The 27,592-nt window shown below is 42.3% G+C and overlaps 1 protein-coding gene across 8 annotated transcripts in view; it reads right to left on the bottom strand.

The window, feature by feature from the left end:
• Window positions 1–47: 47 nt before the first annotated feature.
• Window positions 48–27,592, bottom strand: part of CMTR1 (cap methyltransferase 1) — a 47,484-nt gene continuing 19,939 nt past the window's right edge. For 2 of the 8 annotated variants that reach the window (XM_026081277.1, XM_026081280.1), the window contains exons 8-30: window positions 25,434–25,568; window positions 21,574–21,716; window positions 19,141–19,299; window positions 17,632–17,724; window positions 16,807–16,878; window positions 16,050–16,144; window positions 15,874–15,967; window positions 15,471–15,669; window positions 13,264–13,382; window positions 12,915–13,011; window positions 11,558–11,690; window positions 10,769–10,948; window positions 10,289–10,345; window positions 9,304–9,361; window positions 8,536–8,604; window positions 8,230–8,361; window positions 7,684–7,842; window positions 6,872–6,963; window positions 6,304–6,372; window positions 4,898–4,945; window positions 4,131–4,243; window positions 3,464–3,572; window positions 48–1,584 (exon numbers count right to left, since the gene is read on the bottom strand). In XM_026081277.1, the coding sequence (XP_025937062.1) occupies window positions 1,452–1,584; window positions 3,464–3,572; window positions 4,131–4,243; window positions 4,898–4,945; window positions 6,304–6,372; window positions 6,872–6,963; window positions 7,684–7,842; window positions 8,230–8,361; window positions 8,536–8,604; window positions 9,304–9,361; window positions 10,289–10,345; window positions 10,769–10,948; window positions 11,558–11,690; window positions 12,915–13,011; window positions 13,264–13,382; window positions 15,471–15,669; window positions 15,874–15,967; window positions 16,050–16,144; window positions 16,807–16,878; window positions 17,632–17,724; window positions 19,141–19,299; window positions 21,574–21,716; window positions 25,434–25,568 (2,558 nt within the window). In that variant the 3' untranslated portion in view covers window positions 48–1,451. The other 6 variants (XR_003255964.1, XM_026081281.1, XM_026081279.1 and 3 more) reach the window with 6 other exon arrangements.

The following is a 27,592-nucleotide window of genomic DNA, read 5'->3' as shown; positions in this document are numbered from 1 at the left end:
TAGTTTTCTTTAAGGCACAGTTCAGGCAACCCCTAAATAAGTTTCTTCCCTACTGCCAACCTGTGTTTAAAGACAGAAAAAGAAAAAAAAAAAAGAGAAAGAAAGAAACTGCTGTCTGGCCATAAGCAGTCAACTGTGTGTTATCTTCTGATTTATATGGAAGACCTGGCAAAAGCCACATGGAAGCCAGAAGTGAAGGTAAAACATGCAACAGAAGACAACTTTGAGCCCAGCACAGAGTGCATGGAGAAGTCTGTTGACACACAATCATGCTGAGAGTCACAGCTCTGTGCCTTCACACTCCAGGTGCAGCTCCAGGGTCAGATCAGACATGGAGGGTTTCAAAGACCACGCTGTCATTTAAAAAGGAAAGTCTAATATCCTTTCCAGTGGATATACTCAGGCGATAGGATTTCTTCTGAAAAACCAACATGGTCAAAGTCAAGATCTCACTTCATCAAAGCCCTGGGTCTTTGTTAAAGTCAGATGTTCCCATCATTTCCTCTAAAGACCTCCAGCGTCACAAACTTCCTGTGTCTTCCCTCCCGCATCTGCTTTCCTCCCTGAAGAAATGGGTAACAGTACCAAGTACTGAGTACCAAGAAAATCAAAGCACCTTGGTCTCAGAAGTACCATGAGGCATAGACACATTCACAAATTAACACCAGGCTGGTGGCTCAGGGTCAGTCACAGACCCGGAGAGGGGAAATCCTTGTCACAGCATCTTSTAGAGGTCCGAGAAAACCCTGGCACTTTACACATCAAAACTGTGCCAGGAACTCTCCTCTTATCACCTGGGTTGACTTTTGTTCACCAGAATACCATCACATAGGAATTGCCAGTGGTCAGCCAAGTGCCTTGACAGCACAAGTGCTGGAGACACCAGCAAGAATACATACTTGTGTCCCAAAGCTAGCGTTCCCTAATGAGTTATACCCACCACTGGGTAGCAAAGGCCCTTGAGAAGGCCAAGGATACAGACAGCTGCTAGGAACAATGCAGGGCTACTTGAATGTGCTGTTCCCCAGCTCTGTCACCATCTGCTCCTTCCCACACTGCCAAGGAAGCACATGCCACCTCCGAAGAGTTCTGGCACACACAGAGCTCCACAAACCTAGCTGAATGTTTGAACAGGAACAAGGAAAGCTGCCAGCCCCTTGGCCTTATGCATGCAGTAGGTCAGGACAAAAGGGCATTAGGCCTTGGCTCCAGGAGTCTCCATGGGTACTCCTGCAGCAGGCACTACCTGGGCCACACACTTACATACACTGCCATCCCAGGCTAGAGCCTTGTCCTATGCCTTCTGCATACCGCCCCTGGTTAGATCACCTCCAGGAAATCAGCTCTAGAGAAGACCAGGGATAGCAGTTGTGGAGTCTCCCCAGTCCAGCCAGTCCTGAAGAATCCAAGCGAGGTTCAGCACACCCCTACACCCCTCCTGAGTGCAGGGGTCAGGGGTAGTGCGCTTGGATGAAAGATAGGACATCCTCCTTTGATAGCTTCTCTGGATCTTGCCTTTTCTGAGAGTCATGCACTTTGACACCTTCCCCCCACTCCCAGAAGAGGCGGCTGTAATGGCAGACACTGTGGGCAGAGAGGAGAGCAAGATTAGTATGGCAAAGGGAAGGGAATAGGAAAACACTGTCACTGTAGCCCCAAAGTGCACTACAAAGACAGTTGCCCTGGCAATGGGAGGTACACAGACATGGTCTAAGGGGTACCTTAAAGGCCAGTACATTCATTCACCTGATAAACTCTAGAGCATTTAAGGTACAGAAACTTCCAAGCCTAAAGATTTCCATGGAAACAAACAAGCTCCATTCAAGATGGTCAGTTTAGTATTTGCTGGAAGGAAACAGGTCATTAGGGAAAACCTACCTCCCCCCAAAGGTTTTCAGAGGATGAAATTCAAAGAATGTTGTTGCAGGCAATGAAAAGACCTTAGAAAGTCTGACAGCAGCAGCAAACAGCAGTCTGATCACTTACTCACCACAATCCTACTATAGTCCAGTAATACCTGTCTTACGGAGTTTAGCAAATGAACAGAACTTCATGCTGTAGAAAAGCACCTGGGATCACCCCTTCTTTCCCCAAGTGATATAACCAAGCCCCACCTGGCTGATAAGACTTTGGTCCTATAACACCACCTCTCACTCCATCCATCAAGCACAGCCTTCCCTCAGTGCATCAGCATAGTCCCAACCACAACAAAAACAGCTGCTAATTGCTGCTGACACAGCAGGCTTTAGTTTTGTACAGTTACTGACACTTAATATTCACATAGCTTATTTAATGCTACTGTTCTAAGAAAGCAGTATTAGCATAGCGACAAGAGCACATGTCAATGGCTAATTGCACACACATTAGCACTCAGTAATGACAATACAACACATCCCTTCTGGAGTCCCACACAAGCTTTCCCCATCCTCATCCATTCATGCTGGTCTACTTTTGAGAAGATGAGTGTATAGGCAGAACTAACCCCATCCTGAGGCAGGGAGAGAAAAAGCACCATGTACCACTGCTTTTGCAGTTTTAAGCCTCTTCTATTTAGCTGGTTAAAGGAAGCTTACAGATTCCTAAGAGCACTGCTGTAAGCTAGATAAGGAGATTCAGAGTGGGAGATCAGGACCTCTGTTTCATGTGAACATATACCTCGGAGGCACAGTCAGGGAGGGAAGGAAAGGGGGGAAAATCTTTGGAGACCACCTGAGGCAAGGTGTCCAGAGCGTCTCCACCCACAAGCCCTGAGCTGCCAAACAGACTCAGAATTTGCTGTCCTTAGGTGGCCTTGGCCTAGCACACAATAGATACAGACTAGTTTCAGCAGCCACAGCGTTAATGACTGTCTAATGACAACCCATTTCCATCCTCTCCCAAGGAGCTGCTGCTACTTTTTTCTCACTTWCTCATTAAACAACTCCCAGCTAGCTATAACTTGCTCCAGAGCCCAGCCTAAATGAACTGGGATTTGCTTTTAAATTAGCAACTTCCAACCAAGGATCTTAAGATACTTTACAGTTGCTGGACTCAACTTCCATTTCTGTGGATGCAGAGAGGTTCAATAACTTGCTGCAGACAGGGAAATTAAAAGGGAAATGGAAGTTGCGAGAAGGTGTGTTATTCATAGCAATCAATGGCAAAATCCACCACAGATCAACAGTGTCCTAAAACGTGAAGATACCAGCTTCTGCAGCACACCCTGCTGGTGACCAAGCTGTGCTTGCACTACAATTGACTGTAAGAACAGAGCACAGGCAGCCTGGACCCCCTTCTCAGTCCCCAGAAACAAGGTCTAGAGAAGCACCAACAGTCAGGACTTTTTCACCACTTGACACTACTACCTTAAGACCTAAGCACTGGCCTGTTAGAGAGAACAAGGCAGTATACATGGGATGCATGAACCCTTGTGCAGTATCCTTCCATAGCCTCAGCTCTGGCAAATACTGAGGCTCGTACTCACTGAAAGGGTGCAATAGATTCAGAAGGGAGATCGTATGTTGAATTCTTGGTTATCTTGTTGAAGAAGAATTTTCTCCTGGATTTTTTGCTGTATGCCATTGTCCAGGGATCTCGGGGAAAAAACACAGGAACAAGACAGAAAATGGAATGGGGGAAAAAGCACAACATAAACGCGTATAGTGAGAGCAGGGAGCAGCAATCTATAAGAATATATTACGATCCCTCCCTTACTACCTTTCCCTTCCCTCCCCAACAAAGAACCTGTTGTGCAAGTTGTTCTCTATTCACTGAGAAAGTTCCCTACTCCCTGCATTTAAAAATGGACATTCTAAGCAGGATATTTCCATGTACTATTACTTTGGAAAATACCTTCTTGGTGAAAGAATATGAACTCAAAAAAAAAAAAAAAAAAGTCATCAGTCATGTAAACAAATGGAACTCCCCACACAGTAACTAATCAAACCACAACAGAAAATCTTATCACAAAAAAACCTAAATCTTATCCCAATCCAAGCTACTCTCATTTCAAACAGATGTAACCAGTCTCTAGCTACTGGAATACTCCCATTAATTTTTATCAAGTTACAACAAGAGCAAGCCTGGTCACTACTTTTCACTTGAAGATAAGGAGAAAAGGAAAATGAGAGCAGGGGACTCTCTCTTCCTACCATTCACAGTCCGTACAATGTAGAGTCCCGTGGGCACAAAGTGCCGGTCATCTCGGCCCGTGTAGGATAGCCGGGGTATTCCCCCTGAACTCTTGATGACTTTCATCTCTAACCTGAACATTGAGAAAAGACAGTGATAGAGATTGCCAAATGCAGTATCTCTTGTTTCTTCCTTCACTGTCCTCTTGCACACAAAATGCACCTGCACACCCTCTCCAGAATGTCACACGGAAAACTGACAGCACCGCACGTGACAGGACAAATCATCACATCTCTGGAGAACTCAGTCTCTTGCCTCACCCCCACGTCTAGAAAAACCAGCCAGAAATCTCCATATAAACAGGCAGCAAGTCAAGTGCTGGAATGAAGGATCTATGATGATTTACCATACTTAATCCAAATGGGGCTGCCATTTCAGGTGAAAACTCTTAATCTTTCAAGCCACTGGCACTTCTGCACACAAACTCAAGTGAAGCTTTCTTCTCTCACACATCAAGGGAAAAGGCAAAGGATCCCCGGTGACAAGAGCTAAAAAAGATGCTGCTCCTACTACTGTTAAGCACACTGGTCACATCTGTGCATTAGAATTCAGCAGGATGGTTCTCTGAATAACCAACACCCCAGAAACAGCAGCTATCAGCTGCAAGAGCTCTTCCCCCAGGGATTTGCAAGCAGACAAGCACATCCCTCCCACTCCTGTGCTGCCACACATGGTGGCTGATGTCTTCAATACGCCCTGAAGTGTCTCCCTTGCGCTGGTCACTTACCTCACAAAAATCTTCTCCATCTCCTCCAATCTGTAAACTTCCTTCACTCTGGAGAAAGCAAAAGCATGATGAAGCATGGTTAAAAAGTCTGAATTGTCCTCTTTTTCTCTCCCAGCTACTGGGAGCAGCCAAACAATACATTTTGTACAGCATAAGGTGGTCAAGCTTGACTAAGATTCACCTTCCTCCTCAGTCTTATGCCCCAGTGCCTTGTTTCTCCTGGCTTTCTTCCTTTCAGAAAACCTGACACCTGCACACTCACAGCTGGGTTGCTGTAGGCAGTATACAAATGTCCTCACTGCTAAAGCAGCTATGTATTTTTACCTCAGGCTAAGCATACAGATGAATAACAATGAAAGCCAATCACTTTTGCTTTCTCACAAAGTAAATCCACCAATACCAGCCCCAGACAGGAGATACAGTTCTGGCTTTGGCATGCTGGCCTTGCAGTAAAACTAAACAGCCTAATCTTTGCTGTGATTATCCTCAGGGACACCTCAAACTCATTAGTAACCCTGGGGTATAAAAACACAGCTTTATTTTTTTTAAATCATGAAAGATAAGTTGGAATCATCATTCTATGACAATGTCAATCTGCTTTTATTTTTATTGTTCTGAGACACACAAAGATAATCAGAAAATTTCAGAAGCACTGCCTCTGACCAGACATGCCAACCACCTATTTCCCACACACACCTACGAGCACCAGGCTTCCAAGGCACAGTTTGAACAGAAGAGCAGCAAGAGGCCCCTCTGTAACCATTTCTACAGCCCTCTTTCTCAGTTCCCCTTTGGCCCTCCCCAACGCTTTTGACTCCAAGTGCTGTGACTGTCTGTCTTGAGGTTGAGATCCTACTCATGATCTATAATTAAGCCATTAAGCAGTGGTTCCACTTCCCCTCCCTCCAGCTTATTTCACAGTATCACAGCACTTCTAGCTAGACTGATAGCCTTCTGAGACAAAAATTGTTTTGTACGCAATATCTATGTGATATCCACCACAACAATGCTCTGATGCTCCACCATAGCAAAATTAACAAGATGGAAAGTCAGAAGGCAACCAAAGCTGAAGCCTCTTGTCAGGAACTTTCTTGGGATTATAACTAAAGCCTTCTCCTCAGATTAACCCTTTGGAGATTGCAAGCGCTGGGGAACATTTCATTTATCTACTAACAGCGATTAAGCCAACTGAGTGTTAGACCTACTATAGCATTCATTTGAGATCGGCACCAGCCACTGCACCTATGATGAAGGCATGACTGCCTGATATCTGAAAGGAGGGGACAACTCCTCTTCTATAAACCTTATCTCGGCTTTCTAAAGGGCCTTTAGCCTCTTCCCAGTGAAGAGGCTGAAATTCATCATTCTGTTATGAAGTTCAACTGAGGAAAAGAGGAGTCACTCACCGAATGGGGTTCATATCTGGCCGGCTAGGTTTAGAAACAGCTTTGACAAACTTCTCCGCAAGTTGAATCCTGAACCAAAATGAAGAGAGAATCCTGCAGTTTATCTAGACTTTTGGGCACAATAGGGAGGTACTGGATCCAGCAAAACAACTGATAAGACACCCTCATACGTGCAGATAGACTGACTCCACCAGGAACCAAAAGGGTATTGAACAACACCTTTCTCACCCTGCCCTTCCAGTGCAGTGCCCAGTGAAAATGGCTATTATTCAGTAAAAATAGGTTTCCATAGCTCCTCCGCAAAACCATGTGCTGCTGAACACATTACATTCACGCACCAGCAGGAAAGCAGGACTGGCAGAGACATCATGCCACTGAGAAAGGAAAGACAGGGGCTCCTCCCTTCTCCTCAGCCAGTCACCAGCTGTGTTCATTCATATTCCCAGGATGATCAGTTCACCCAGACTCTGCCTGGCTCACCCCAGACCCCAGGGAACTAGACCTGCCCTGATACACAGAGAAGGTACAGAAGCTCCACAAGAAAGAAGCTTCTCCAGAGCCTACATACCTCTGGTTGAAGTGCTGCTTTCGAACATCATTGCCATTCAGCACCAAGACATCCAGGATGTGGATGGCACTGATTTTTCTCTGAGCTTTCCCCTAGGAGAGCAATACAGAGACTTACTGCTCAGACTGTCTGTTGCTATTTCAGCTTTGCTTTGTAGTCCATTTTTTGTCAGCACATCATTCTCCTCTAGCAAGAAAGCACCTCTTCAGATATTAGAAGTACAGCAAATTCCCTGCAGCCTGTGGTACAGTAACATGTCATCCTCCAAGAACCGTTATAGTTCATCTACACAGTTCCAGCTCAGGGAAGGGAAAGAAGGCAGGGCCACAATTGCCTGAAGGTGCTATCACCAGCTCTCTGGCCCAAGTGCCTCATCAGGTATCACAGCGCAAAACTCAGTGCAGTGCAGCATCCTCACCTGAGGTGCCAGAGGACAGTAAACACTCTGGCAGCAATGCCTTACACTCCAGGATCTTTTCCTAAAGCCTATAATCACTACCTAGCAGTTATGCACCCAAAAAGTCAGAGAACACATTAACTCTTGGTAACAATGCCATCTCTTGCTGCACTTAGGACAAAAGCAAGTCATCTCCAAAGGGGGGGGGGGGGGGTTCGAAATGTTGTTAAAAGATCATCTTCTATAGCCCTAGATAGAAAGAAGGGAACTTAATCCAAAATAGTTTCTCTAAAAATCACACACAAGTGTTGCACCTGCACAGATGGAACATTTATTCTGCAGTACCCTATAGAGAATGAGTGAAAGTGTTAATTATATTTTCAGACCCTTGGCAAAGCAGAGAATAACTTCCTACCTCTCCTTTCAGTTCATGAACAATCTCCACAGAGAGAAGGGTATCTCGTGGCAGCTCAGTTTTCAAGTCCAGCTTTGTCCAGCGATCTGACTGGCGACCATCCCAGGTGTAGATCTGTGATTTCTGTGTGCAGAAGGCAGAGTCAGATTCAGCCAAGGCCTGATGGGGAGAGTGGAGGAGGAGAGACCTACAAATTTAAAATTAAACCTAGAGCAGAATTTTCTTGTCCTAGGCTGTCAGAGGTAGTTTCTTTGTGGGAAGTTTTAAGGAAGAGCCTTAATCTCTACAGCAAAGGAACGAAACCCTGATTCTAATCTGTCAGTGACTTTTCATACCCAGAACCAGAAATAGAGAATTTTTAAAAGGACAGTAAAGACAATTAGAGATACTAGTGAGCATACAGCTTTCCCTGTAGGCTGGGATTAGAAAAACAGGGTTAATTAGTGTGAAAAGCAGTGATGGGATGGATCTGCAAGGCAGAATAATAGCATTGAAATGAACCAGCAAAACTCCCCGGTGTAAAGTCTGACTGTTCTCAGTACTTACCCCTAGCCCCAAGAGGAACTTCTGTTCACTTCCAGACACCATACACCGGTAATCTAACACTTGGCGGATCTTTTCCAGTGTACTGGAATTGAGAGGAGTAGGTTTGTAACTGAAGATATCAATATCTGTGCCCTGAAGAGCAAAATATGAGAGAGGCAAGTTAGACACAGTCCATTAACAAGTAGGTAAATGGAATTTCTACATAAACTGGTAATACAGGTCTAACTTCTTCATCTCTTAATTGCTAGAGGGGAAAGGTCTATTTGTATGAAAGGATTCAGAACAAGCTTCTGGGTAAGGTCTCACCTGGATCAGCTCAAAGAACTTGGACTTGGGATCTGAAGAAGAGGGAGCAACACGGGCCTGATCAGGAATCTGGAAAAAAAACATCCAAAGGATTGACAATAAGTTTTACATGTTCATAGGAACTTTTCTGGTTTCACTACAAGGCAGTAGTGCCTTCTGCCCCCTGAAACTCCTGTTCTTAGGACTCCAGGTGTTGGAAGGCTCACCTGGCAAAGGAAAGGCCTAACACATACTGCAAACATAATACAGTTATACCATGTCACAGGAAACAACAGGCAATTTCAAAAGGGTTCAGGTTAAATATTTGATTCCATGCGTGTTTTGGAAAGTGTCACATGCTATGTGAAGAAAACATGTACTAATTGAAACAGTACCTCCATAGTGATGAAATACTCTTTCATCCAAGACATAAAATTAGCCCATGAGACTGACTGCTATATGATCTCACTGCAGTCAAAGGCTGAGAAATGAAAAACTGCAGACCCACGAAGCTACTAGCTGCTGAGTTCACTGTGTGTACGATAAAATATCCTCAACTGCAGTACAACAGAATAATCAGAAGGCTGCTCACTTAAGCCATTTACATAACCTGTAAGCAACATGATGTTTACTTACTTGAACAACTTCAAGTGATCTCTGATTTTTCCAAAGGACAACATTAAACATATCAAACCCCTGGCTAGAAATTCCTATCTGTACCCCAGCTCCTTCCTTATTTCACCATAGCAAGGATACCTTCACAACCTCCCTGCTTAGCAGCCTACTTACCCCCCATAGCTGGAGACACTCCTTTCGGATTTCAGCCTGTCGTGGCTCAATCAGCGTCCTTGAGAGAAAGCCAGCACACAGTTAAAATGGTGAAACCTCTTTGGTCTTGCAGCGTTAACATATCCCAGCCCTACCCAGTCTGCATCTTAGAGTTTCTGGCTTGGCCAGACACATGCAGTGTTCCTCAACAGGTTATATTCAAAAGAGGATGTTTCCCCACCCCGAGTCTAGCTTTGTTTCATGGTTTGTGCTACCGATTAGCGGCCACTCCTCTATCTCAGGAATGTACTATGGAGACATCAATGTCTTCACAAAGTGATGTATTAGTATGAACTTACTTTAATCTCCAAGAGCTTGGAAGCTGGGTACATAGCCCTATTTACAAATAACAATGAAGTCTTTGCTGAAAGGCTCACACAGAATGGTCTCAGTGTTAGGATTAACTCTTAGATAGGACTCCTGGCTCCCAGGCTCATTCAGTTTTCTACTACATATTCTCTCTGAATGACACCTGAACAGTAAGTCATGCTAGGAAAATGCCTATATATTGCAATGACTTAGGTAACTCCTGGTACGTAACTTAGATGCTCTGAATTGCCCCTGGAAAATGACGAGCTATGAAACACACCTAACTTAGATGGTTAGAGTAGAATTGAGAATACCAGCCAGGAGTTGCTTTTCTGCTCAGATTCCCGCAAAGAAGCAGGCCCCCTTTTGGTAACTGGAAAGCATGCAATCCACACAAGCCTTCTCAGCAAAGGTGGTACTAGACCATCAACTTTCAAGATCCCTTCAGCTACCCACATATTTCAGGGAGCAACTCAGACAGAGACAAACTGACCTACTTAAAAGCACTATTCATTTTCCTGGCTCCAAACACCAAGTCAAGTACCTGCTCAAATCAAAAGCACATAAAGAAGGACAAAGCAATTCATTTATAGCAGGTTAACTCAATCCTCACCCAAAGTCAGAGGAATATACTCACGTGTCTTGAACAAAGGCACGAATTTTGGCTAGTGCCTTGATCTGAACTTTGCAGTGGCTGAAAGAGAGGACAATTTTCAGTCAGGCAACAAGCTAATCACCACCAAGATTGCTTTACTGTTCAAAACAAGGAACAGTGTTGGGGCACCAGGAGGAGGTCTGACTGATCCTCAAAGCAGTATTGGATCATCGTGGCCCAGTATTAATCAAAGTGACTGGAAGGCCATACTAAAGAACTAGGCAATAGCCTCCTTTCCATTCTGTACAAGAGGACAGCACTCAGAGGCCAACCAGTCACTACAGTATAAAGCATTTCTCTCTGCAGAGGGTCAGGCTCTGCTCTGCAAGCCTCTCAGAGAGCAAAACCAGGGCCATCTAGCAGCAATCAATGAGTACCTCCAAGAGCGTAAACAGCTATAAGTGAAAGCCATGTTGGCTGACCTGCTACAGCCAGTGGCCCTACTTGCCCACAGACACTCACTTTTCATTAGAGTGAACAATGTAATCATAGAAATCCTGGTCGCCTTTGATCACGTTCACCGGGACAACAAGATTTACATCCACGTCTGAGTTGCGCAGCTGGTTGAGTCTGATGTTCACCATGAAAAGGTAGTCCCGCACATCATCAATCCCTAGCTTTAATCCTTTGCATATCACATACCTGTGGAGCAAGTCAGAAAGATCATGTGGGTTCAGTCCTGCTACACAGCCAACTTTCCTGCCACACTCCRACTGTTAGGGTAGCTTTGGTTTCCCAAATCCCAGAAATTCTTTGCCCCTGGGTTCCCCCAGTAAGGGGTAGTCTCACCTATCACAAAATCCTTATACATCATTTTCTACTCTCTGAAAAGACTGGGAAACTCAACCCTATTCAAAAACCCAACAGATCTTCCTAAAGTGAAGTAGTAAATCAACTCAGCTAAACTCAACAATAAAAAGAGGTACAATAACATACATAACATGCTCTAGCTTCTCTGAAAACTTAGTTGTTTCATGCAAAACATGATTTGTTACATATTCAGGTCCATTGCTTTTCCCCCAGAAGGAAGTCAGCAGAGGCAGGAAAAGACCATGATAATCTGGTGAATATCTTCTTTACCTTGTGAACCGCCATCATTTGCTAAACATCTAAAATGTTTCCTCCTCCAAGAGGAAATGAGTGAGGTCACAGAGTTTCCACTAAACTTACCCAAATCCAACTATCACTGTATAAAACAAAAACAAAAACAACAGGGTTTCTTTAGTAATCCCTCATGCTCTACAGTCTCACCTCTCTGAGTTCGCAGGACGGCTCGTCACAGGTTTAAAGATACAAACTCGCTCAAAGCAGCAGTACAGCAGATAAACAAGCCCCACACTGAATGGGGTAAAGAGGTCAAAGGTTTTGCAGACAAAATGTCCTCCTGGAGTGAAGAGAGGAAGCACATCAACACCAGCAGATTATGAGGAAACAGGGATATACCAGGCACCTCAACAACTTTCCCTCAGAAATGGGGGGAAAAAAAAAAGTTTTTGTACAGTACAATTAAACAGTATCTAAAACACTTTCATAAAGTGGATCAGTGGGGCTGCATGAACCGTCTTCTCCATATTTCTGCAGTAAAGAGAAAAGTAGTTCCCTGACCAGGATCAAATCAGTCCACTTACTGTCTCAAGAGCAACCCTTCTGCCCTCCCCAATGAGACCAAACTGTGCAGTATGGCAGAGCAGCATGCTAAGCAAAAGCCCTGACAGAAGAAGAGCTCTGATCTGTCCAATGAGAAGCTTCAGGATGGAAGAGAAAAACCAACAATTTTTATCTAAGCAAAATAATTTGTCATCTAGAGAGAAAGTGTCTATGCCCTCCGTCTATAGACAAKGCTTCCAATTTCCCTAAGGGAAAAGAGGGCTGTGTCTACCCAAAGAGGAAAGACTTACAGAAGGTGGCTCCCTTTACCATATCAACTTTGAGATGCTACTGCTAAGCAGATCACTGCCTCAGATACTTTTGAGCATAGCACAAGGTAAACAATAACTTGATGAGATTTTTTTCTCTTCTGCTCTTGTGCCTCAGTGCCAAATGCTAACTAAATTCAGCACAAGAGAGGAGCCATCAAAAGCAGATACAGCTGTTGTGTCCATCATTTGGCAGCAGAAGTAGTACAACTAGGACAACAGGAGACATCATCTTGTTCTGAGCCTAGAGATGAAAGATTCAAGGGAGAAAAGCCACAAGTTAAAAGGAAGGATGAATTGCATAAACATCGCTGCCTGTTCCAAACAGCCCGCTGAAATATTCAGGAAGCAGCTGGTTTAGCTGAAACCATAAGCTCAGATTTACTGTCCAGTCATTGTACCAGCGACCTTAGTCCAAGACAACTACAAAACATAACACATCAAAAGAACTTTAAACTAATGTATTTTACCTCATGTTTGTAATTAAAACAGACATAAATAATCTTATTTTTTCTTTTCTCTGAACTTTGTGATAACCATCTCGGGATGAATGGGAACACACTTACTAAATTCTGTGCAACTCACCCTCACAGCAGAGGGGACTTCATGGCATGTTAATAAAATTCTAAAGCATCCATCTGCAAAGCCACCCATGCCTTAAAGAAGGAGGAAGATCAACAGATAAAACATACCTGTCCGGACAACAGACAGTGCTGTAAGGAATTGGCAAAGCATCAGTTGTTTGCTTAGGATTTCTTGCAGATTCTCCTGACCCTCCACAGAGAAGCCCTGCAATGCACATAGGATGTGATTAGCATCTCCACAAATCTGTTGCTCAAGCAAAGGATTCTGTACAACTGCATCATGGAATCATGACAATTTCTGCTTTTTAAGATAGAAAGCACTGCCACCAGGAATTTTAGTGGCAAGCATTGATAAATCTCACTTTGTAAGTATGGACTGATGTTAAGTTGCCTACTATATACAGACAGATGTATCAGTTTCAGTCATTAGTGCAGGAAGAAAAAGAAAGGGACCAACCCCATCAGCCATTAAGAAATGCACTCCCTTCCGATCAGTATTGTCCAAAACAAAATTCCGGAAAGCAGTGATGTTCTCTGGGCGGGTGATGTCTCCATCTCCATCAATCCCTCCTTCTCCTAAGAGGAGAAGAGGAGGCGGTTACTAACATGTTTGCAGAGTACTGACAAAAGACTAGTACATACAGGTGATCTATTTACAGGCATTTAGTCTGCAACTACACAGACCTTGGTAAACGACTAAGCATTAACACATTCTCTTGTTCACCAAAGATGTTCGTTAACTTAAGCAAATTATGCAGATTGTGTGGTCAGAGCTAAACAAAGCCATGTTTTGAGCATGGTTATTACATGAGTTGTACAGTAGCCTCAGCAAATGACAAATCATTCGCTGCCCCCCCCCGAGACAGGAACTGACTACATTACAACATAACATTCTCTCATCCAAGTAGGAATGACACAGAGCTGAATCTACTAAAAATGTAAGAATCAATCTCATTGCACAGCTCACCTGTAAGTAACACATTTTACAGGCAAAGCAAAATTATTTGTATTGTGCATTGGTAACCTTCTATTAAGAATTAGCATCATTCCAAAGAAACATAATGATCTATTTCCAAACATAGTGTAAACTAGAATTAAAAAAGCACCAAAAAAMCCCAAAACAAAAAACTGTCCACGTGCAAACCAGTTTATAATGGGAGTAGAGAAAGGAAAATAGGGTTTGTACATGAAGGGAGTATTTCAGTTTTCTGATATGGCTCTTTAAAATCAGATGTATGTACTCATCCAGGTTGGCATTTTAGAAAATTAGTCTAAGTTGTATTCTAGAGCTCACCAATTCTGACTTTTGAGAAGTCTGAACCTCTAGTGGGTATTAGTCCCTATAAATCTTCTGCAACAACAGCTTCTATTAACTGAACAACTGGATGACTAGGAAGTAGCAGAGATCAGGATGCATGATAGTGCTTTGAAAACTAAATTCCTCATCAATTATCCTGTCACTAAGTGAAGTGACGCTAGAATTTGTTGCCATTCTTCACAGCACAAATATCAAGGCAGTCTGCTTCCTTTCCATTGCTGGAAGAAAGTTTGTACATGCCTCACTAGACTTTATAGCATAATAGACAGAGAGAGAAAGGGAATCAAGAAAATGCATCAAAATCATTGGGCTATTCATTTCTGCAGGTATCTCCTCTCTCCTTAAGAGCACCAGTCTACATTGAGTTATGAAGATCCAAATGCTGCAACCGCTAGAACAATGTGTTTATCTGCCTCGCTGCCCTTGTCATGAACTTCGTCTTTAATTGATCTAATCCTCAACTGCTAACCACTCTCTAAGAGTTCACGACCAGGTGTCAGAAGCAGCAGTTGGCAAGAGTAACAGTGATGGGGAAAAATAAAAGTGTGACTAAGTGGAAAAGCAAGCTGGCTATTGCCTTCTCTGCAAGATAGTCACACTTGACTTCCCTTTACACAGTCTGAAAGAAAAAGCAGGAAGACTAGCCATCCTTCTTGTATTTCCCTTCCTACAGACAGGCTACACAGACAGAGGGCTCAGGCATATCAGCAAGTTTAGCAAATTACCATCCATAAGGTGAGATGCAGTAATTGTCTGTTTACATGTACTTAGTCTGTCACAAATGCAAGGTATAATATGTCAGTTTAAACCTCTTTGGATTAAAAAGTTCAGTAAGACAGAGATTCAGTCATGGCTTCAAGCCCAAATCTGATTTATTGGTCTTTACTAAGAATCCAGAATCAATTATCAAAGCAGAGTTAGAGACACCTGATACAGAAGCAGACTGCGAGTCAGGCAAGTAAGGTTTCTATTTCTGGCTCTGCTCACAGATCTTTAGGCAAGTCACCTCACCCACTATGCTTCAGGCCAACAGCAGTAAAGTGGGAGAAGTATCAGCAAGCAACCTTAAAGCATACTATAATTTTCAACTAGTAACTCAAATACAAAATATTACAGTGGGACACATTCCCAGGGCAGACTGGAAATAACTGTGGAAACATGACAGTTTGCAGGCTTGCCAATCTCAACCCCTTTCTCAGGCAACAGCCCCCTTCTATCTCGCAAAGTGGTTTCCAGGAACAGATTTCTTAGATCCCCACACTGGTATCAGTACCAGCCCCACTCCTGATACAGAGGTTGCAGCACAAGCAAAAATATGAGGCAACACTCACGTGCGTGCTACATACCATAGTAAGGTTCAAAGAGCTCACTGGAGGCAGAATAGAAATCCTCTAGTTTAAAGTCATTTGGTCCTTTCAAGGTCATGCCAAATCCTTTTGCATGCCACTTCCGCCTCCACAGGACGTACTCAGAGAAGCCCCCGGGGCCAGCACACACGTCAGCAAAGTAAAGCAGCTCTGCATCTCGCTCCTTTATCAAGGGCCTCTGCAAAAAGGAAGCTGAGGAAATTCTACTGACCCAGTAACAGCTCACATCAGTCAAACCAGATATACCATCAACTGCACCACCAAGACTGTCTCTTTTAAGCACCTGCTTTCTCAGCTAATATCCTATGGACTCTCCTTTCTCCCCATCTTCTCCATTCTSTGAGAGAGCACTGTTGTTTAAAAGTTAAATAGAAGCCCTCACCCCATGGAAGTCCTTAGGATTTGTAAACATGTAGTCAAAGACATGGTCCATATTTGCCATCTTCATTGCAGCTCTGTGAACACACAAAAGGGACCTATTAAGTTTCAACCTTGGTTCCCAAGGCTGAAAGTGGACATAAATAGGAATGGGGCTATACAACCGTAAGTTCTGCAAACCTGTTCAGGAAGAAGACTCCACGAATCATCTCATAGGGATTAGATCTCGTCCGGGCTCGACGCATTTCTTCTCCATCCAGTTCATCAAATACACTCTGCACAAACAGAAATAAAACTGAGCTGGTGTTTGCTACAGGCTTGAGGGACAGCTAAGCATGAGCATTTCCTACCCTCACACTTCTCTCTTCTTGGACAGCTAATTCCATACTAGGTTTGGTCTTCATAATACAGAATGTTTTTCAGTCACATAATATCCAGGCTTCTAAACCACCTAATCTCTCAACTGAATTTAGCAATACTGCAGAATTCTGTACTGACAGCTCCACAGCCTGATGGCCTGGTTAGCCACCTAAAAAGCAGTCACAGCCCAAGGGTTTTCTCAGACACATACACACACACTATCTGCCTTTCTACCGCAATTCATATGGGCATGATCAAATCTAGGAGGGGAGATGGAACACACAAGAAAGGAAAGGAAGTTTAGTTCCTTAGCTCATTCAAGTATTCAGGCTTCCAGTTGAACTGGCTAAAAAAAGGGAGACCACTGGTTTCATTCATCTCTTTGAATGCTGAGATGCAAAGCAGGTCACAGAAGAAACAGTAACCACTAGGATTCTAGGTCATACCAGTGGCACAGAGGTGAGAGAGGATGTCCTGAGCACTTACTAATCACCAAGTACATTACTCAATCCCCTCCAATTATTTATTTCACTTGTTTCCCCAAAGTCTAAATTCCTCTCTAGAGAAGGGAACTCACCTTGCACTGCAGGACATTACGTAAAAGCTCTTCACCACAGAACTCCGTTTCATCTTCAATCACCATCTTCCTCTGGAGCAGAATGAGAACACACAGACAGCACTTAGCACACATGATATCAGTCATTTCAGAACGCAACATGCACAGGGATGGATGAAGCCTGCCAACCACATACTGGGCTATATTAGCAAGAGYGTACCGAGCAGGATCAGGGACTATTCCCCTCTATTCAGCATCTTGAAACCGTATCTGGAATACTGCATCCAGTTTAGGATTCCCCAGTACAAAACAGACATTGATATACTGGAGTGAGTCCAGCAAAAGGGCCACCAAGACGCTGAGGGAGCAGAAGCACATGACATATGAAGAAGCACTGAGAGAACAGTTTGTTCAGACTGGAGAAGCAAAAAGGGAGATCTTGTTGTCTACTACCTAATGGCAGGTTACAGAGAAGATGAACCTAGGCTCTTCTCAGAGGTGCACAATGATAGGACAAAAGGCAATGGACACAAGCTGCAAAACAAAATATGCTATATAGATTTTTTTTTTTTTTTTTTTTTTTTGCCAAGATAGTAGTCAAACACTGAAACAGATGCCCAGATAGGCTGTGAGATCTCCATCTTTGGAGATATACAAAACTCAATCAAACAAGGCCCTGAGAAACCTGATCCAGCTGGACCTGCTTTAAGCAGGAGGTTGCACTAGTTACCTCCAGAAGTTCCCTCTAGACTAAAGTATTCTATGATTCTTTGACAAGGCAACCATTCCAGGCTGAGCACTCCTGCATCTTCTTAGGCTGGTAAGTACTGGGATCTAGAAAATTACCTTCCCCACGGTCATCCATTCCTTCAGCTCCTGGGCATCAGGGATTTCCGTGGTGCATCCTCGGCACCAGTCCACCTCCTCATAGGCACTGGGCTGCAAACACAAGACATGGGAAAGGTGAGAGAATTTTTTGCTAATAAAATATAATAACTAAGTGCTCCCAAAAAGCCTGCCACTTAATCTTGCCATAAAGGGCTTATACCATGACTTCTGGGCCAACCACTATTTTCTCTCCTAGCCTGTAACATGTAATTTCTTTGGGGAAAAAATGAAATAACTTTCCTCTGATCAGAGTTCTACAAATAATCAGGGCATAAAGCTAAAGCCTAGTACTCTCAAGGTGAATTTTAGAGATATTGCAAAGGAGATAGTTACAGATGGGGGAAAAAAAAAAAAACACACAAAAAAAMCCAGAAAAACCCACATCTTAGTGATGCTTTACATGTCCTTTCTCCCCAGTTCTTGCTGAAAGGCTCTCACAACACTGCTAGTTCAGGCTTCAACCAACTTTTGTCAATCTTGGGAAGGAATTGTTACAGCAATAAATATTAAAGTGACTCCACTCCTCCACAAAGAGAGACTGCTAACACCTATTCACCTTCTCCTTATAATTTAATTGTATTTATTAATGCTATTATAGTAGCATCATCTACAAAGAAGAATCACAGAACACTTAACTGTGCTGTGAGCTATAGAAACACACTGGAGAATGAGCCCTAACCCAAAGAGCCAACAGAAGAGGTCTCAAACTCCTAGCTTTCAGTGGATAACCTCTGATGTTATTTTTAACTGCTGAAAATAAAACAATTCAAAGAAAGGAGGTGAAGTACTATAATGTGCACCGTATTTCACTTGATAAGCATTAYTGTCCTTGGCTAATGTCAGCTGGGACATTTTGGCTTATTCTCCAGAGGACTAAATCCCTAGGATTTTTTTTTTTTTTTTTTTTTTTTTTTTTTAAGTACAACACATACCAGCTATTTCACACCAACAGTATCAAAGCTGGGCTTTACTTTCTTGATGACACCCATTTCTATTTCTCAATTTTCTTCCCTGTTGAAGAGCTTGACAAGATGCAGGAATACAGCAGTTCAGTATTTTATTTGAAACTATTAAGCATAGCCAGAAATTATACTAAAAAAACAAAACAAAACAAAAACAAAACAAAAAAACACCTACAGAGGCATGAAAAACACTGATATACAGAATAAAAATGGTAAACAGAAATCAGCTTGATCTCAATCTTCAATCACATTCACTCCTACAAACACAGAAACAAACTGTACAGAGATCACAGCAACAATCTGAGACTGATTTTGCACCAGACCATTAATACATGTGACCGAAAACAAGTTTTGATGTGCTTTTCTGGGACAAAATGAGACCTGGATCTACCCAGCAAAGACATTTGACAACAGCCAGTTATATCACACAGCAGTAAAAAGCATTCCCAGAGAGTGAATCCTGAAAACATCAACAGAAAAGGGATTCAAAACAGGACATACTTACCTCCGGTTCATCCCGCCAGTCAATATTCAGCTCCCCATCAAACCCTTTGAGGGTCAGTCCAAAGCCTCTCCTTCCCTTCTGACTGGAGGCCTCAACAATATCCTTTCTGCCTTGGCCATATTTTCCCAGACCTTCTCCTTCACGAAAGCCCATCTTGGCCTATAAAGAAAGCAAAGGGACATGAGTTTATGTACTGCTGGAGTCAAAGACTAGCAAGGAAAATGACACATCACACTGAAGTGACTTGAAGGCATTGAACATTCTTAATCTCAGCTGCAGCTTTCAAGACTTAATATCAAGTTCACTCCACTGAGGCAGGAAGGAGAGAACTAAATCCAGAAAATGATGTTTGAAAAGATAACACATTACAAAAGGTTCGGTAATGCAGGAACAGCCTGCTCAAAAGGAAAAGTAGTGAGGAGCCAGGAGCCATTTGTCACCAAGTTCAGTGAGTGTGGATTGTTCATAAACGAGAAGATACTGGCACAGGAAAAAATTCGTGTTGTGATGATATTTTTTGTTATGAAAATGTAGTCACACATATACACAGACATCTGCAAGCACCAGTTAAAACTTCACCTAAAATTCAGAGGAGGAATGCAAGACTGCTCCAGAAACACAGTCCTATCTCTTAGCTTAAAGGGAAGATCTTCATTAACTGCAACTTTTTAAGGCTTTTCTCTTCATAAATCTTAGCAACAAGAGCACAACAACATGAGCATGAACAGAGTCAATTCCACTTCTTCCAATATGCATCCACAAGACAGTAAGTAAACAAAAGACCTAGAAAAGTGTCACTTTGATGAATAAATTATCTGTACATTCTAACCTGTGTAAAGCAGCAATGACATTGTTTATTGCCAGTCTGTATGAGAAGAGATGCAAAAATATTATACAAGTTTTATACAAAGGTACATAGTGTTCCAACAATGCCTTTGCTATCTGGCTCTGAATTTTCTGAGTTATCACACCTTGAAATGATGTACATCAAGCGTGACAGCCACTGAGCCTGTTACACACTAATTTTCTGAGAACAGAATTCTGAACATCTTTTACTTACCTAATGCTACTAAGAGATTCAGCTGGAGTTGAGAACAATCTTTATACCCAAGTCTATGAAGCTGTACAAACAAAAGCCTTCTGAATTCAGCCATACAGAGTCCCCACACTGTGGTGATTGAAAGCACATACCCTGCTTGGCTCTGGAGACAGCTCTACATGTTAAGGACAATCTGGTGCTAGAATCGGCAAACTGCAGCCCAGGTGCCAGAAAACGCATGTGGACAGATTCTGAATGATCAGCAGCAGGATTTACCCACAAAGGAGCACCTTAACAATCAGCAAATCAGCCTCCGGCTCCCGCTGAGTTTTAATTTCATCAAGAGCTGAAAGTTCCTGTTTCATAAAGGTATGATCCTGCTGATCAGCAACAGTTCAACTCTTTGAAAAGCTGTGTTGCCCAATTCCCATAAACAGTAACACCTATAAGTGGAAATCTGGTGGTGAAAGGACATATCACACAGCATCAAACTAGGAATCTTCCCAAATCAGCATCTACTTTGTAAGAGATTTTGGGAGCAAAACATCGCACTTACCACCACTAATAGCCACAGTACAATTAATTTGCCAAGTCTTCCATTTGATGTAGGACTATCTGTGTATATGCAAGTCAAAATTCACATGATACCAGATGCACCAATATGTCCCAGTTAATCCTGTGTCACTTTGAAAAAAATCTCTGTCTTCACGCTTTTTGTTTCAATATACTTGATTCAGTCACACTGATTCTCAAAGGCAAAAACAGGGGGAAAGAAGGGTCTGGTGCTATAAAAGGTTAAATTATTAAATGCCAGTCTTTGGAAGGCAAATCTGAAACCACGGCAAAGCCAAGAACACAGTTATTATGCTGGAGGCTTCTATGACCTCCTTCAAGAAAACATCCCCACTTGGAAAAAGCATTACAAACTTCACAAGTCAGAACTTCATTAACAATTTTACAGCAGGGCAAAACACAAGCAGAACTACAGCTCAAGTTAACAGTTGCATTTAAATCAACCTCAAAGATTAACTGAAATAGGAATCTTCCAAAATTCTAAATGCCTGGGAATAGCAGGAATAAGTTTCTGTGCAGAAGGTATGTGCAGTGAAAGGCAGACTTGGACTTGAATAGAAAATACAGTTATAAGCACAGAGGTCTCCCTTGTGATAAGGAACGGTTATATTCACCGCAGTTTCAGGCTAGTAATTAACAAGGTATAAATTATGACTGATTGGCCTTGCTGCAGCCAGAACTGCTAATGAAAGACATTATGGGCATGAAAAGTTCAAGGGTAAACATAGGGAAAAATCTCTTAAAACAGACTGTTTTTTTCCACTTTGCCCTCACATACTCATCAGGTCTTAATAGTCTCATACAAAATTATTTTGACCTACCATGAGCTTTTGGGAGACACTGTTATACATAGAGTAGCGGGATGAAGTACCCTCCACGAGAGAATCTTGCTTGAACTCATTGCTGAAGACTGGTCTTTTTTCATCGCTCTCGCTATCAGACCCACTGCTGCTACTGGAAGACTCTAAAAATAAAAGAGTAGGAGAAGTGAATATGAAAATAAAAAGAAAATGGAAGCAAGGCATCTCAGTAACCACATCAAGAACTTTGAAGTGTGACTTATTCAATCCTCTCAACAAACTAAAGTGTCCTGTCTGACCCTGTATATCTCAGATGTGTTACAGGAAGCATGCAGGTGCAGTATAAAATATCATCTGGAACCAATACTTGGTTACCTACTTTATTCTACTGAATGGTTAACACTCCTTTGTCTCAGAGATGCATACGATCTCTCAGCCAGTAACAAGCATTTTAGACACCTGATTTCAGACACTCCAAAAGGCCTGGCAAAMACCACTACAGCAGCAGAAAAAGTCACAGCACGGTCATCGTGGCACACTACAGTGTGTCTGACCTTTCAAATGATCCCAGGCAGCTGAGAAAGTCCATGAAGATTCCCTCCTGAGCATAACAATAATTACTGACGCCTTGGTAAGTCATACTGGATTCTCCTCATTTCCCTACCCAGCTACAGGAGTGAACACATTCCCTGACCTAACCACAAATTCACATCACGCAACACGGACATGCACCAAATGGCCAGTACTGCAGAAAGAAGAGAAGATTGAAGACCTTTTAGTCACCATAAACTTCACTTTTACTCAATTACCCACTTCAGCAGTGTGATCCACAAGTTCACTATGGAAAATGAGACAGTTTTTCACCTCCAGAGAAGTTTACTGATGCATATAAATCCTAGTGAAAGGCAAGATTAGAAGACACCAATTTTGCATAAGCAGTACTGGTCCTGTAAGTCTCTCAGGCAGAGATTTAACCTACAAATAGCGTAAAAGGATACAGACTAGAACACAGCCAATTTCTCATTAACATTGTGGGTCTACCAGTACACTAAGCCAGTGTTTCCCAAACTCAACTGGCTATCCCCAACATCCCTTTTGGCAAGCTCTTAACTGAAAACGGTTTAATACAGCAACATGGATCTGCTATGGACCACTAATGATCCAAGTGATACAGTTTAGAAACACTAAGTAAATAACCACTTCTTTGCTACATTCTGGAGCAAAACCATGCTATTAAGCTTTCTCAAAAGTTACTCTGAAAGGGCTAACCTTAAAGCTTCTGGTTTCCTTCTATCACAACAGCAGGTCAGTAAATGTCTGATTCTTTACCCTGCACGTGTGCTGCATAGGACCGCAGCTTCAAGCAGCACAGGTACCTTAGCTGGCTAGATTCTACTGATACACCCAGGTGTGGTACCATCTTCAGTAATATGAAGGAAGCAGGGTAAAGTTACAGTGTCCCAATCAAATGAATGCGGTATTAAAGAAAAGCAAGAAGCCTAAAACCCAGGACCTTTTTAAAAAAAAAAAAAAAAAAAAAAAAACAAAAACCTGTGGTCTGATTCAAATCAAACCAAAGGCAATTGCTGTAAACACTGCTGAATGAAATTATTTGGCCAGGTCTACAGAAGGAATAGCTATTATTGTAAAAAATAATATCAAATCCAAAAGTCTTGACATAGTCAGTCATTCACTAAAATAAATGCTATGCCACTGTGATTTTTGGCTGATCCTGTCTTATTACATTTTAAGAATGGGAGGAACAAGTCATATTAAACCATTAATTAATTAACACTTTTTTTCCCTCCTTGCAACAAAATAAAGCTAAGGAAGGAAAAGGCCATGCTTGATAAAATCCCTTAAAAGCTGTAACAGACAATGGTGTAATTAGAATGCAATTAAATAGACTAATATGACCACCCTCCTAAGATCATAACTCAATTTAAGAATTACTTTGCCAAAGCTAAGTGACAACCATAACTGCTTCCATGAGAACCTTATGAGACAAACTGCTAAACTTTTACTACTGAGAATGCAGAAAGTTATTCTGGATTTTTGTTGAAGACAGTTTCTCACCTGGACTAGTGAGGCAATTACTTATGGATTTGGGAGAAAGAGAACATAGATCTGGAGAAAGAGATATAATACACCAATGAAAGAGTTGCAACATTTCTGTTATCGAAAAACAGAGTAATAACTCACAGGCTAGCTTCTTGCTTTGAATATCAAACATCAGTTGAATAGAAAAACAAAACCATATATGATAGATTTTACAGAACACAAGCTAGCATACTCATTTTTGTCAGTTACCAACAAATGGTGACTTATTCAAGCAGGTTAAATATCAGTCTAGTTTAAAAAAATTGATGGAGATGAAGGTTTGAGGAAGAAGTTAATCAAGTCAATGGGTCCCATCAAGGTAAAAATGTAATATCATACACAGCAGGCACTTGAAATAAGTTCGATCAAAGTCACCTGAACTGCTGCAGCAGAGTCTACATGGGCACAAAACAATGAGCTGCCCAACACAACATCTACTACATAAATCTCAAAAAAGTCCCCTCACAATTCTTGTTTCTTTTAACATTTGCTAGGCCATGCTAGGCAAACACCGAGATTGGATCTCGAACCACTTCTCTTTGCCAACCTACATTCTTTCATCTGAAACCTCAATGAGTGTAACATAATACCAAAGAATTTACACTATCCAAAATGTTTTCATTGAGCAGTATCARCTTGTTTCATAAACATTAAGACTCACAGCCTATTTTGACCCATAACTGAACTAAATGGCCAAATAAGGGGAAAAAAGAGGAAAACAAATATTGGTTTGAAATTTTTAGCCCAGCCCTGAGTGCACACAGCATTCCCTACCAACTCTCACACCCTACAACTCTAACTTCCACATTCACCTCCAGTTTTGCCAGACGCATACATGACAGACCCTCTCTGTCACTGTGCCTACTCCCAGTCAAACTGACCCACTCATCTTCCATGCCTGTCCCCCTTCCATTTTCACAAGATCCYGGGCCCAGAACGCATCTCGCTAACACTTTATTACCATGGGAAATCCCAAGACTCAAAAGTAACAGGTGTGAGCGTGAGGCAGCATGAAGTGCCATCCTGGGAGTGTTTATAGCACCCTTCAACAGGGGTAGCAATTGTGGAGGGTGCTCTCCCTGTCTTTGGCATATTCCAAGCCCCTGGTGAGAAAGCACGCCCAGCTTGAGAAAAGGTAGAAAAACGATGTAGTTAATTCTAAACCATTTTTAATTTGTGAAATCAAATGCCTGTGAGCCCTCACAACTCTTACAGAAAAGTCACATTGAATTAGCAAGAGAGATGGTGTTACAACCTAGGAATCCCAATCAACCAACCCTTTGTACACACCTGAATTTGTCCCATCTGCAAAAACTGGAATATTACTGAATTGTTCTTACAAAGGGAGATTATGATGTTTTATTACTACACACAACTACTTACTAGTGAAAGCTTCCAAAACAGAAAAATCCACTGAGATTGAAAAGACTGATATGGCTAATTTATAATCAGAATCTTTACAGATATTGGACCATGTCTTTGATCATCTATCTCCAAGTTTTGTTTTCTATGTCTGAATTCATATAATTCCCAGATTAAAGTGTCTGCATGAGACTTTAGAGGGGGGAAAAAAAAAGTTCAAAAAAGTTTTTAAAAGATTTAAAAAAAAAACAAAAAACCCACAGCTCAAGCTTGTGAACAGAAATAATGCATTTTTTCTCCTAAAGAGAAAGTATGCCCTTGAAGCTCAGGCCCTTAATTAGGATTTAGGAGATGCAGGTTCAACTCCTAGCTATTATTTGGATCCCCTGCAGTGATACACACAATACCTCCAACCTTACCTTGAGTCATATGATTACTAAATTGAGTTTCATCATCTGAAGTAGAACTGAGGGTTAATCCCAAATCTTCTATCCTCTTCTTCTGCTTCTTTTGTGGGCTGCTAAACTCTGGCTCTGCCCTTCTCTTCATTTTTACTGAAAGAAAAAAAAAAAAAACCACACTTGGTAAACATTAAGCAACTTTCTCCTGCTTGCTGAACAGTAAGGTGCAGGTCTCATACCAGCAGCACTGTGGCACAGATCATTTTATGGACTATTCAGTGATATGCTTCTCAACTTAAGTTTTCTTTAGGTAATTGTATTGGATTCTTTTGAGATCACCTACTCAACAGTTGGTCTACAGGAAAACAGGAAAACTATATAGAAATTTCCCTATTGCCCATGACTTGAATTCAAAATCACTTCTACAACCTACTTACCATTAAACACTGGTAGCTGATGAGAACCAAGGTTTCAGCACTTACCTAACTTAAATATACAATAGTCAGTTATTACTAATGAATCAAAGATTCACTTCATCCAAACACAAAAAGAGAAGAAGTAAGATCAATCTAATGGGGAACACACAAGGCAGAATCAATTTCTGATAAAAGAATCACAACACCTCTGACCTTACCCCTGCAAATATTAATTACAAAATGAGCTTTTCTACATTAATTCTACAGCAGAACTTTATTAAATACAAAGACTCAAGGTTCTTGGGGAGGTTTTGGTTGATGTTTTCTATTAGTTTGTTTGTTTGTTTTTATCACCAGACATCACTGGCAAGACATTAAGTTTCTGGATGTGCCAGATAAATTTTACATAAATTCAGGGAAAGGAATAACATTCAAGGACGAGTTAATAGGACCTAGGTGGAAAGGCTTGCAGAGAAGTGCCAATAAACAGGAAAACAGTGAAAATAAAAAGGCATAGATCACTGGAGCACTAGCTAAACTTTCTTGCTATCAGTGACAAGTGATAAAAACCAATCAATACTTATTATTCTACAAATAAGACTAGAAAAAGCGCCCYGAGTTTCTGATTCTAACCCTGTCACCAAAATTGTTTCCACAAACTTATAGAGCTCCATCTTAAAATCAGTTCCGTTATTTACCCCTATGACTGACTGGAAGACCATCCCAGAACTTCACTGCACTGTGGCTAAGAAATCTTTTTCACCTCCACCAAAAGTTCATTCACAGCCAACTCATGCTTATCTGTTTCGGTGCAAATACAGACCTCTGACTTAATAAACAGGGCAAGAAGAAAGCTAAATATCTCCAATGTATTAAGAAACAGCAATTCTATTTCTCCTCAGATGTTGTCTTGCTTGATTAACAAACTCTTAGCTCATCCCTTCTAGCTTCCTCTCAAGATCTCTGCCCTCCCAATCATACTAATGCTCCATCAGCACCCCTGTTTTCCTCCTGGATTTCAAACCATGCAAAACTAACTGAAAGCTAAACTACAGCACACATGCAAGGTGACATTACCCCATCCAATTTGAGTCAATGCCACAAGACTTGCACCTGTTCCTAAGAACAGCGTAAGCTAGAAAAAGCAGAGCTGAATTCAGCCACCAGACACTTACACACCTATGCCCTGTAACCCGTAAAAACTGATGCTTTAATTCAAACCGAAGGTATATCTTACCCATTACTCTCTCTCTGCAGTGTAGAATGGGGCTAGCCAACAAAACCAAGCCCTCAGACTCACCAAACTCCTCTTGAAAGGAAGCACCTCCTTATTGCTACTCACTGTTGCCAGTTCTTGAAAATTTCAAACACCACCATTAATTCCCCTCACTAGGCAATGTGGAGCACCCTTTCAGGCACGGAAATCGCTAGCTCAAAAACCCCTCCGGTGCCTAATCCTGCCGCTCACCGGGGATGTCAAGATCTGCCCTCAGCAGCGGTGCAGCACCTGTTTCATAGTCAGTCGCGCCACTGACTTTACATAACGCGTCCTGGGGTGCTCCCGGCGCTTCCAGGGGCTGCCGCCACTTACATAACGCAGCTTCCCGCAGACGACCGTAGGGAACCGCAAGCGGACCCGCGGGAGGAGCCGCAGCGGCCCGCGCCCGTGCGACGCCCCCGGTGCCTAACGGCGGCGGCGGCTCCTCGCTAACTGTCGGCAGCCGCCGGCGCTTCCCGGGCCGGCCGCCCGGCGCCCCCCGC

This window comes from Apteryx rowi, unplaced genomic scaffold, assembly GCF_003343035.1.
Source record: "Apteryx rowi isolate R43461 unplaced genomic scaffold, aptRow1 scaffold_54, whole genome shotgun sequence".
In the NCBI taxonomy this organism is placed as follows: domain Eukaryota; kingdom Metazoa; phylum Chordata; class Aves; order Apterygiformes; family Apterygidae; genus Apteryx; species Apteryx rowi.
This window is presented reverse-complemented; position numbering and strand designations above follow the sequence as displayed.